Here is an 11,908-nt window from a genome sequence, read left to right as displayed (position 1 = left end):
GTAGATATGTTGAATACAAAACAATAATTACGTTCTAGGGTGGATATATTGAATATAAAACAATAATTACGTTCTAGGGTGGATATGTTGAATACAAAACAATAATACGTTCTAGGGTGGATATATTGAATACAAAACAATAATTACGTTCTAGGGTAGATATGTTGAATACAAAACAATAATTACGTTCTAGGGTAGATATGTTGAATATAAAACAATAATTACGTTCTAGGGTAGATATATTGAATACAAAACAATAATTACGTTCTAGGGTAGATATATTCATTACAAAACAATAATTACGTTCTAGGGTAGATATATTGAATACAAAACAATAATTACGTTCTAGGGTAGATATATTGAATACAAAACAATAATTACGTTCTAGGGTAGATATATTGAATACAAAACATAACTACGTTCTAAGGTAGATTTATTGAATATAAAACAATAAATACGTTCTAGGGTAGATATATTGCATACAAAACATATATAAATCGAATAAATCATTAACACACATAACAATAATTACGTTCTAGGGTAGATATGTTGAATACAAAACAATAATTACGTTCTAGGGTAGATATGTTGAATACAAAACAATAATTACGTTCTAGGGTAGATATATTGAATACAAAACAATAATTACGTTGTAGGGTAGATTCATTCATTCAAAACATTCAATTACGTTCTAGGGTAGATATATTGAATACAAAACAATAATTACGTTCTAGGGTAGATATATTGAATACAAAACAATAATTACGTTCTAGGGTAGATATATTGAATACAAAACAATAATTACGTTCTAGGGTAGATATATTGAATACAAAACATAACTGACGTTCTAAGGTAGATTTATTGAATATAAAACAATAAATACGTTCTAGGGTAGATATATTGCATACAAAACATATATAAATCGAATAAATCATTAACATACATAAAATTATATTCCATCAGTTATAAAGGATACAGCTTACTATGCAAACCTCGTGTTTTCTAGTTCTGCGACTGACATGTGATGTTACTTCAAACCTATTTCCGCTTTGTAATACTGCATTCCCTTTTTCTCTTTTTAACCACTCGGGCATGTCGGCGAGAATTACGTTCTAGGACAGAGGATAAAGTGCGTACCTTTCTGTTAGCGTAATTCTAGCAGAATTCTGGCAGGATTTTAGTGGTGTTTAAAAAGCAAAAGCATGAATAATAATATTAAACCTAAGTTTTTGTTTCTATTTGGTATTTTCTGCACAACATTATGTATAAATGCTGAAACCAAAACCGGTAAGTAACTTTTTCCCAAATTGAAACGGTCTGGCGCCGTAGCGCAGTGGGTATTGGATTTTGGACCTGCCACTTACCCACAGGCAGAGTCGTATAAACACCGAGTAATCCAACTGCCGTCTATGTGTGTCCAAAATAGAGCAAAAGTGGTGACTTTGACAATAGGTTTAAACGAACTTGTTAAGTTTTGTTTGTGTTTTCCTATTGTGGGAAGGTGTAAAACAGCTTCTATTTATTACCTTACCAAACATTTTTTGGAAAAAATGTATAAATTTAGCCGCATTAAATGACTAAAATGTCGCAAATCAACCGCTTCTAATTCTAATTTTTGACTTTTTTTGACACAGAAAACAAATAACACATGTTTTTTACATTTTTCAACCTTTAAATTTGTTTTTAGGCCCAAGTTTTTCTGTAATTTACCGAAAAACATACATTTTCCCTATACCTACTGTGTTATTTTGGACCCAAATTGCCGTTCAATTTGTGTTTTACGTAACACAACGGGTTGGACTACTCGGTATTTCTATGTCTCTGATTGCAACAAGACAAACACAAATATCGCTTACCAAATTGACGTACCCATTACAGTCCTGAATATGACAATGGTCACGAGCAGTGATGACGTGAAGATCAACATTTTATAAACATTTTGTTTATTATAAAACTTAGTAGTTAATTGTATTGCTTAAAAATATTGTTGTTTTAGTAAATACCAGATTAAATTTCCATCGTAATTGGTCTGTATCTGGAAATGGCTTTATCAGAAACGGATTTAAATTTTCATGATTCCGGTAGCAAAGAATTGTGGAATGTAGAAGGTGAAATTGGTGGTTCGTCAACAGGTAGTTATACATCTATATTTGTGTATTATAGACTTAGGTGCTAGTGAAGAATCTCCCCCCACCTTATGTGCTAACCACTAACCCCTAACCGAGACTTATAGTGTTATGGTAATTTGGTTGAACTTTTGATTTAGATACTATATTTTGTTAGATGTTTAACGAATTTGTGTCAATTTGAAGTAAATTATTGCATGCATCATGTACATTAATATTTAGGTTGTAGTAAAGTTCAGTTACGACTCATTAACAGATCATCACTTTCTTTTTTCACAAGTGGGCGCTCATTTTTTTATTATTATTTTTAAAAAATACACAAAGAAACACTTTAAACTGGTAATAAGTGTAAAACAAATTACTTAAATACTGAAAATACCTTTATAAATATATAAAACACTAGTAAGAACATTTTTCCCAAATTAGGTAGGTTATATACGCTCTTTCGTTCTGTTTACTACCGTCGGCTTTGTGGTGTAACGGTTAACGTGCGGTCGTTTAATCTCTTTGTTTCGTTCTTACCATGTTCGAGTCTCGCACAGTGCAATACGTTTTTTTTTTTAAGTTTTTTTTGTGTGATTAGCACTTTTAGGTTAGGGGTTAAAGTCGTATGTGTGTAAACTGTAAAACTAACTGTTAGTAAACGATTTTTTATAAAATATTGAAATACTATACCAATACACGTTTTATATGTCACAAAAACGACGTTTTTTAAAAGTCTCCAGAAAATAATAATAAAAAAATGAGCGCCCACTTGTGAAAAAAGAGAGTGAGGATCTGTTAATGAGTCGTATGTGTAAAGTTCACTCTTGACAGTCTACAGAGTATGGCAGGTGCACAAGTGTTTTGTTTACAAACTTTTGGTTATGCACGCCATAATTTGTACCACGCATTAATTAATGAAAATATACACATAAAATTAGGTAGAATTTCCTAACGTGGCTTGGAAACGCACGCCCATTTTTGATATAACACCCGTTCACGTGAAAACCATTTTGCCTGCGCGAATCTCCCCAGGAACTGCCATATTCTGCAGACTGGCTCTTCTGTGTATTAACAGCCACGTTTTTTTACCGACGCGATTTCGCTGTTTATTCCCTTTCCTTCGTTCCTCAAATAATATGGCCTTGACTCTTGGGTATCGTTTTCCAAGAGTAGAGATGAATAAAACACTTTGTTATCAGGTGCAGCAACATTGAATCTTGAAGATGATGGAAAGACTCACACTTTTACTGAGTTTCCTGCATCTGCTGCAGATGAAGAAGCAGATGAAGTATCTGACACCTCCAATCTCATTAATGAGAACAAAAACCCAATCTGGACATTTGCATATTATCAAGAATTGTTTAACGTCAATACAGATACCGTGCTACAGCGTATCAAAGGCTCAATGATTCCAAGCCGGAAACAAACGTTTACAAGAAGATATATTGGTGGTAGACCAGATATGTATGGCCCGTTTTGGATCTGTGCTACTCTTGTTCTCTCTATTGGCGTATGTGGTAATCTTACAACACTCCTCACCCATATAACTGATGAAACATATCATTACACTCCACAATTTGAGCGTCTGTCTATTGCAGCTATAATGGTGTACAGCTACACATTCTTAATTCCACTATTGATCAAAGGGGTTTTATGGTGGAGAAAAAGCTCTTCTAATTATTCTGTTGTTGATATCATCTGTACATATGGTTATTCTTTATTTGTGTTCATACCGGTTTCAATTTTACTGCTGGTCCCATCCGACCCTTTTGACTGGATAGCTTTAAGCATAGCAATTCTTCTATCTGGATCCTGCATTGCTGTAAGCATGTGGCCAGCACTGCAAGATGATAGTAAAAAGGTAGCTGTCGTTTTTACAGCAGTTCTTTTAATCCTTCATACAGCTTTGGGTGTCACTTTTCGACTTTACTTTTTCTCTCCAATTTCCGCACAAGTGATTAATAATAGTAGTAGTATTGCAAGCACATCAACACACGCACTCACAGAGAAGAGTATAATTACAATAGGAACAACAACAAATACTGGAGAGTGACAACATAAGTTCTTTTATATTTAAAACATTTGTATTTATGTGAGTAATCTATTTGTTATATTGCTGGAATCTGGGTGTTTCATCAAGCTGCATTAAAGATGATTTTTTGCCGGCAGTGCAACAATAAATAAAAGTAACCAAGATCATTTTGATTTGTTGAAGAGATTTTAATAAAGACGTCTATGATTGTAAAGAAACCATCCGTTGAGCAACCAGAAAGCAACAGTGAACCCATAAACACAGTAGTTTATACGATTTGTATCAGACTGGTGTTTTTCCAACACTGTAATTCTTCTATGAAGCTTGAAGATCTGAAATGAAAGTGATTAGATAGGAAGAAGGAAACAGCTTAATTTTAACAGCGACAAATGGTTACACATGTAGGAAGGACTGAAATCACACCTGTTTTTTCATCAATGAAACATCATCAAGATCTTCTGTGGATGAAAGGTCTGTGAGAGCCATTTGATCAGAATACCTGGAATAAAATAAAGTTGATATCTGGATTACAAAAGATTTGCACTGTGGTGCGTACAAAATAAAATATGCTGCAACAAACAGTAAATTATACAATTAATGTAAGATGTCCAAACATACTAATGACATGCAAACAAACAACAAAAAACAACATGGTATAAGATACAGCACAGTGCATACTGCTTTTAGGCTTAATACTCATGTCTTGGGCACAGCCAGTAGCCAACATAGGTTTTTTAAAGCGCTCTGAGCTGCTTCTGCTATCACCTTGACTGAGAACTACACGGTGACAACACACATGAAGTTTTTGGTGACAAGTTAACAACAACATCAACTACTGATTCAGACCCGTCAGTATCAGAGTCCGAATCATCACTTTCAGTTTGTCTCAACTTTGCCATGACTTGCTCATAAAATTTTTTGCTCTCTTTTTGCAAGTTGTCCAAAAGTTGGTGTGGATTAATGAATGCATCCGCTGCATCACTAGCTCCCATTACAGGTTTCACTTTAACTTGATTCAAGTCCAATACATTTGGTCTAAGTAATTTGGGGACGATCACATCTTTATGAACGCAAGGCTTGTTTACACTGTTTCAAGTAAGTGAGGATAACCAACCAACAAACTTGTGCATTCTACTGTTTAGGTATCATATTTGGGTCACATTTATCTGTTAGTGTTAACCCCTTATAAAGATGACCTGAACAGCCAAACAAAACAACCCTATGTAATTTAAATTTGCCACATTATCGTATTATTATATAACACTATTTTTTCATGTGACTTAGTAGTCAGGCTGCTCTAAATTTTAAAATATTTTGAATTAGTTTACTTACGCAAGCAATGAGTCAGTGGAATGATTTGCTTTGTGTGAAGAATGGGTCTCCTTAAAAAATTAAGATACAGACAGTTTATTATACTGTATTAGTTTATTACTAATATATAGATTCAGGATCATTTATTTTACATATGTAGCTTGGTAACTCAAAAGTTATATTACAGATGTCCTGTTGCGGACCAAATGTGGTGGTTTTACAGCCATTGTGCCAGCTTACAAGTTACAAAGTATGCAAATTTTGGCTAGTTTTTGCTGTTACGGCTATCAAGGATGTATAAGTGACCTGGACTGAAGCTATCATAGTACTCCTAAATGCAGGCCAATAATAAAAGCAGGAGCAAGCATAAAACCCAGTATTATTAACAGTACTAGGATGCCAGCAATGCATTCATTACCAGAAGCAATTTTTGTAGAATGACTGATTTTATACATATGCTGTTTGCCATACACGATATTTGTGTTTATGAATGCCATACACACCTCAGAGTTCCTGTACAAAGGACTATCTTGCACAGTTAAAACCCGGGGAGGGGTGGCTAGTGAAACAGTAGCAGCATAAGGTTGGTCAAACAGAGGGGAACTAGACCTTGCATCTCCGGCTGAGAACTTTGACCCACTCTCACCAACTGTAATGTTTATTAATAATTAAACTTGGTTTAATGTATGGCCGACAATTTAGACAACCCATAAGTGACCAAGGTTGGGGAAGTTGCGTTTAAGTTAAAAAGTGTGTTATGGGCTTATAGACTCAAAAGGAGCAGGACTCTATATTATACTTTCCATTAACAAAAATGGTATAAATAAACGAAGCATCAATGTAGGTATGTGGCTTATGAGTAAAAGTGTGAGCGTAGGTATTGCAAAGTGTGGAAGATTTGGCTTGCAAAACACCCATTTGTCTCTTCATTTATGACTGATATATATATGGTAAGTGAGTTGTAAATCTAGCTGCATAACAGTGTATTACCTGATACAACAATTCTTTCGGGGACTTCCATCCTCAAGGCAGGATTTGCGGCAATGTACCTTTCTTGATCTGCAGAAAATGTTGACATTTGTTGATATGGTGCTGGGTAATCATCTCCGTTTTCCTGCAAGGCTGACAACTTGGTTGGTACTTTCATTCTTGTGTTAATATCTTCGGTGTAATTGTTATCGTTGACCAATTGATTGGAATTGGTCGTCTCGAGGTCGTTGTGGTTTGTTTGTTGATTCATATTGCTGTTAGGAACCTAAGCTACAAAACTATGTACTAACAGAGAAACGAAAATTTACATGCAACAGATGTTAGCTGCGCCTGTGTCGTCCCCTTGTTGCCTTGAAAGCGCAACCTAGTGTTAAGGCCAATCTTTATTACTAACAACAAATAATATTTACCTTTTAAACGTCGGCGATTACATCATATGTTTAGGTATTTATAATATTTACCTCTTTATTCTCTAATGCGTAATCAAATTTGTCTTATTATACGGTGTTTGGTTGATTAGTTTCAAATGTTTACAACATTGTTTTACTGCTTAGAAATAAGCCTACTACACACAATCAATGCAAACAGAATGATCGTGAACGATGACATTGTTCTAAAAACACTTTAGGGTCCACATGTAATTCTAAGGTTTATCGTTAGTCCCACAAAACAAAGGTATTACCTTTCTTTGTTTTTTATTCATGCACACAGTACTCACCTGCATGTATTTTCCTATTGATGTTAACAATTTTTATTCCGTAAGAGGGGGCAAAAAACTACAAGAAATACAACTAAATTGTGTCATAATTTAAAACGCATGACAATAAGAGATAAATGGGAAACAGATTTTCAGCACTTCAACAAATATAAAACTTGGGGTCTGAAAACTACGAAAGCTTTCAGAGACAATTCTTGCTATTAGTATTTAATAGCACTAAAACAACTTCAACTTAAAATTTTCAAAAAAGATATTAGTATTAAAGTCAGCAAGGATCAGAAACAAGATCAAATGGAGGTAGAGGAGGTGGATTACTAACAGCAAGCTCATTTAAATCGCTGACTGATTGACGTTCCAATTGTGAACCAATAAAGCGGTCAAATTTTTTAGTAGAAGAGTTTGATTCTTCCAAATTCTCCACGTCAACAAGACCACTGTCATTTGCATGCGTTGTGCTGGAAGTACTTAAATGTTTGCCGACAGAAAGTCTTGATTTTTTTGCTTCATTTCCATCCAAGGTGCTTGTGAAGTCATCAAAAGTGACAGTTTCCTTTAATGTAAAATGGTACATTTATATTTTTTATTTGTGGTAAATATCTTACTGGAAATTCTGTTTGAGATTTGGCAGCAAGAAATAAGTATAGTATATTTCTTGCTTAACGTTATAATGAAAATTTGTGTCCTTAAGATTTAGCTGAGGACTGTTACTGGACAGTTGGACACTGTCTGTATTACAGAGGCAAAAAAATGACTCCACTTCCATATTGAACCACTTACTGCAGGCAAGTTGGTGGAACTCACACCATCATTAGTTGACGTTCGTTTTCGGCCTTGTTGTTGTTTTTTGATTATAGGAATTCCTGCTTCCGCATAAATTTTTCGTTTGATTGCAGTCTTTAGCTGTCCCCTAAATAATATAATTGTAAATTCAATTAGGGGTAATTTTAATGATTTCCTAAACATTTATTAGTTCAAACAAGCTACTTCAAACAGTATTTTAAAAAGAGTATTATAACTAAGGATTAAAAACTATAGACTTAGAGTATTCAGGTCTTAGGAAACTATTATATTTTATATAGGCCTATGTGTTTTTTTGTGTAAAAATCACAAGTAACCAAATAACGATGATGCAATTTTAATGTACTAACTACTAAGTACAACATTAACATAAAGATAAACAAGGTATGCCTGTTACTTACAAGGATCTAGTTTTTACAACCTCACTTATTTTGTTTAAATCAGTTCCAAACTTTTGAACTGCTTGCCTCAACATTTCTATTTCAGTATCTGTCCATTTTGCTCTTAAAAAAGAGTAATATACTTTCTTAAATATAATAAATGAATAGCACAATTTACTTGGAAAATACATACATGTTTACTTGAAAAAGCATAGACATTAGACATACAGAGTTTTTTCAATAATTCAAAAGTGGTATAAGTTGTGCAGACTCATTAAAAGGCAACCATTCACTGATGATTCACACATTACACATTATTAATCGTAAATGCTACATCGCAATAAGGTAATGAAACATAATCCCGCTTCCAAGTGCCCATAAAAAAACACACTTACATAGAATCATATAAACACAACTTAAACCTACCCAGGTGGAGTTTCGACTTGTGTATTAATTTGCATGGTTAGTTCTGCAAGCTTTGTAAATGCTTCACCAGCAGAAATAAATATCTGGCTCACCTGTAAAAAAACAACATCATACAAGTGTTGTTTTTTTAATGGCATGTATTATCATGATATTTAAAAGCATATATAACTTATCATTATAACTTTAAACACACTGTGCTATTTTACATTACAGAACTTATATAAAAGTATTTAATCTGTTTTACAACACTCATACATTACAAACCTTTGCAGTTGATGTTGTGTCTGCCATATTTATAATCCAGTCTCCGAAAATTTAAGATTTAGAGAAGCGTTCCAATCTTACGGCTTAACGTTCTTATCATACGACTCCGCGAGCTCCACACACGATGCAACTACGATAAGCTTAACTGGAAATGTTCATTATGAATTGAGCGTTAGTACCGTCTTATTTAGTTACACTATTTAATAAGAATACAAAAATAGTAAGAACAAAAATAACTGCAATAAATTACCGCCATTATTTTACGCAATCAAGCATGAACTGCGTTAGGCATAGACATCAGATAAGATGACAATGTATTAAAGTTTGAAAATAAAAATTAAATTTGACGATGTGCAAGCGCTGAACTGATTAATGTTCGTGTAAAATAATTTATGATATAAAAAAGATTTAAGTTAACTTGTTTTATTTGGCATTATGTACATCGGCTATAGCGAACACTGACGGCACACTATCAGCGGGAAACAATAACCCCCAAGCGGACTTGACAAAATATCTTACCTAAGGGAATTTCCAATTTATAGAAGGGGAATCACAACGTATCGTAAGATATACCCGAAGCACTGCATAATGCCCAAAAATAAAACCATATTACAACATTAAAAGCTAAACTTTAGTATGGAAACAAGTGGTATTGTAATTTGTGTATTGTAGTGTGTTCATTTTTTTCGTAAAACACCAGAGACTGTTGTTGTTCCACAAATTTGAATATAGAACTCGATAGCAGTTTGTTTTCTGTAGCGGCAATCAGTTTAATATTTGTTAGGTCTCTGGGTGCTAGTGAAGAATCTCCCCCCTACCTTATTTGGTAACCACTAACCCCTAATAGGGGTTAGCAAATAAGGTGGGGGGGGGAAGATTCTTCACTAGCACCGGATTCTGTTATAGGTTTCTTTAAAATAATATACCCACTGTAGAATTTTTTTGTCAAGAATGTCAGGCTTTTTATCAAAATAAATCTTTGAAAATGAGAAAAAAGTGAAACTTCTTTTTTGTTTAGGTACTAATTTGGGACCCATGTTATAAAAAGCTCCTCTTTTTTATAAGTTCCCAACAAAATAAAGACTTTAAATGACTTCCGAATTTTCTAATTTGAGTATAGCTATTGCACTATTTACATCTTTTATCTTAGCATATATTGTTTACCGGTAAGTATTGCTCTTTCATAAAGATTTGTTATTAATTTTTTTTTTAATTTGGATCATTCAGTGTTGAATATGATTTGCTATGGACACAAGTAGGGATGCACATTACAGAATAATTAGGTATTCTAGGATATCCTAGAATACTTTATTTTGAATCTAGAATTCCGAATCTAGAATTTCGAATCTTTTTGTATTTATAGGAAAAAATAATTTTACCCACATAAGTCAGTTTATTGACTCTTTCATAGCAGCCTTGTTGGATCATGAGCTGTAAAATGATCAAAAATTGTACTATTGGGTAGTTTTTGCGTCATGAAACGTATAGCAGGCTATGAAAAGACGTTGTAAAACGTTTACTCTCGAAAGTCCCACAACCACAAAAATATTTTTTTTTTAATTATTAAATTTCAAAAATCGTTAATATAGTGTATGAATGACGTGTAATGACGTCATTAAACAGAATACCGAATCCCGTAATTAGATTCGAATACAAAAGGATTCGAATCTCATGGATTCGGAATTCTGTAATGTGCATCCCTAGACACAAGCAAATCTTATAGGGTAATAATTGTATTTACGAGGGGGAAGATTTTAAAACTGTACTAAACAGCAAAAAATAGGACACATAAATATATAAATATATATATATATATATATAATATATAGATATCTTAAATGGTTATACTGAAATTAATGTTTATATATTATTAAAATTTGTTAAATAAGTATACAACTAATGTAATTTTTTTTAGGATATTTTTATTTTTAACATCTTGGGAAAACGTAAGTGCTAGATTTAAGTGGTTATGGTTCTTTAATTATATTTTTTTGGTTTTGCAATTCTGTGTTTGTAATTTTCTCACATATTATTTACATGCATTATGTATTGCTAGTTAAGATGATAGCAAAATCACTTCAGAAACTACTTATTGTATGTACATTAAACCTTGGGCCACTGTTTGTTTGTTAGTTTCCCCTATTAATGTTTATAATTAAAGGATTAAAAAACACATTTTTAGGTTAAAGTTACCATTTTCACCATTTGCAGAAAAAAATTGTAAATACCGAGATACGCAGTTATTCACCAAATAAAAAAAAGAGGAAGCGAAATAAGAAGAAAATCACAGGTTGGTGGATTTTACATATATAGTATATATATATTTGGAAACATCCAACAATAAATACAATACATATAAATATATTAACGAGTCATAAGAACCACCACTTTGATCGTTTTGAAACAAACAATATATTTTAATTAGTAGGCTAGACAATAAAAAATAGCTCATATTTGTATGTTGACAATTTATTATTTGACACAACAAAAGTTGCTATTTTCAATGTAAATTGGTGCATTATTTTGCTCACTTTTTTTTATTTGTTTCAAAATTATTTTACTCAAAAATTTTTATTTGTACCAACTTGTATGTTTAGTAATTTATCTTACAATTAGTGGTGTGTACACGTTAACACGTACACTAATTTATATATTTAGCCTACCAAGCAAACACCACTCATTTCATTGTAGCAGCTCAAATTAATATTTAAATTTAAAATTCTGTAGCTTTTAATTTCCATTCAAACATCACTGTATCCAATTGTATTGACTGTACACTTCAATAGTCTATACAAAATGTATTTGTACACACAAAGACCCAACTCTTGTGTAACTACAGTTACAGCATAATAGCAGCTCAACTTAAAGCATATCATTA

General features: G+C 32.8%; 3 protein-coding genes across 10 annotated transcripts in view; 2 read left to right on the top strand and 1 right to left on the bottom strand.

Moving 5' to 3' along the window:
- LOC100179372 (protein YIPF1) overlaps positions 1-4,310 on the top strand; it is a 5,683-nt gene extending 1,373 nt beyond the window's left edge. Inside the window, exons 1-2 of one of the 2 annotated variants that reach the window (XM_002120615.4) lie at positions 1,967-2,132; positions 3,311-4,307. In XM_002120615.4, the coding sequence (XP_002120651.1) occupies positions 2,042-2,132; positions 3,311-4,164 (945 nt within the window). In that variant the 5' untranslated portion in view covers positions 1,967-2,041 and the 3' untranslated portion in view covers positions 4,165-4,307. Of the gene's footprint in view, positions 1-1,966; positions 2,133-3,310 lie in introns of those variants that run through there. The other variant, XM_009861045.3, reaches the window with a different exon arrangement.
- Positions 4,168-9,273, bottom strand: LOC100184063 (chromatin complexes subunit BAP18). 4 transcript variants are annotated; one of them, XM_026835579.1, is made up of 9 exons: positions 9,031-9,273; positions 8,767-8,858; positions 7,940-8,069; positions 6,445-7,712; positions 5,958-6,103; positions 5,476-5,525; positions 4,990-5,229; positions 4,567-4,642; positions 4,168-4,475 (listed from the first exon to the last, which is right to left on the bottom strand). In XM_026835579.1, exons 4-9 carry the CDS (start codon positions 6,692-6,694, stop codon positions 4,332-4,334), a joined length of 906 nt encoding a protein of 301 aa, XP_026691380.1. In that variant the 5' UTR covers positions 6,695-7,712; positions 7,940-8,069; positions 8,767-8,858; positions 9,031-9,273; the 3' UTR covers positions 4,168-4,331. The 4 variants fall into 4 exon arrangements, with proteins under 4 accessions (XP_026691380.1, XP_026691381.1, XP_026691382.1 ...); XM_026835580.1 differs by having other exon boundaries at positions 4,990-5,178; XM_026835581.1 differs by lacking the exons at positions 4,990-5,229; positions 7,940-8,069; positions 8,767-8,858; positions 9,031-9,273 and having other exon boundaries at positions 6,445-6,837.
- Positions 9,274-10,018: 745 nt separating this feature from the next.
- Positions 10,019-11,908, top strand: part of LOC104265909 — an 8,073-nt gene continuing 6,183 nt past the window's right edge. For 2 of the 4 annotated variants that reach the window (XM_026835560.1, XM_026835561.1), the window contains exons 1-2: positions 10,020-10,196; positions 10,946-10,977. In XM_026835560.1, the coding sequence (XP_026691361.1) occupies positions 10,120-10,196; positions 10,946-10,977 (109 nt within the window). In that variant the 5' untranslated portion in view covers positions 10,020-10,119. Of the gene's footprint in view, positions 10,197-10,945; positions 10,978-11,241; positions 11,321-11,908 lie in introns of all 4 variants that reach the window. The other 2 variants (XM_026835562.1, XM_018812788.2) reach the window with 2 other exon arrangements.

Source organism: Ciona intestinalis, chromosome 8 (assembly GCF_000224145.3).
Source record: "Ciona intestinalis chromosome 8, KH, whole genome shotgun sequence".
NCBI classification, from domain to species: domain Eukaryota; kingdom Metazoa; phylum Chordata; class Ascidiacea; order Phlebobranchia; family Cionidae; genus Ciona; species Ciona intestinalis.
The sequence above is the reverse complement of the archived record's forward strand: the minus strand, read 5'-3'. Positions and strand labels throughout refer to the sequence as shown.

What these genes read in the sequence shown, in the direction of transcription:
- LOC100184063 (XM_026835579.1), bottom strand. Translation starts at nt 6,694, where the DNA reads ATGAATCAACAAACAAACCACAACGACCTCGAGACGACCAATTCCAAT. An exon ending in TCCACTGACTCATTGCTTGC is followed by an intron (nt 5,230 to 5,475) that starts GTAAGTAAACTA and finishes TACTTGAAACAG; the next exon opens with TGTAAACAAGCCTTGCGTTC. An exon ending in TCGGACTCTGATACTGACGG is followed by an intron (nt 4,643 to 4,989) that starts GTCTGAATCAGT and finishes ATTTTATTCCAG; the next exon opens with GTATTCTGATCAAATGGCTC.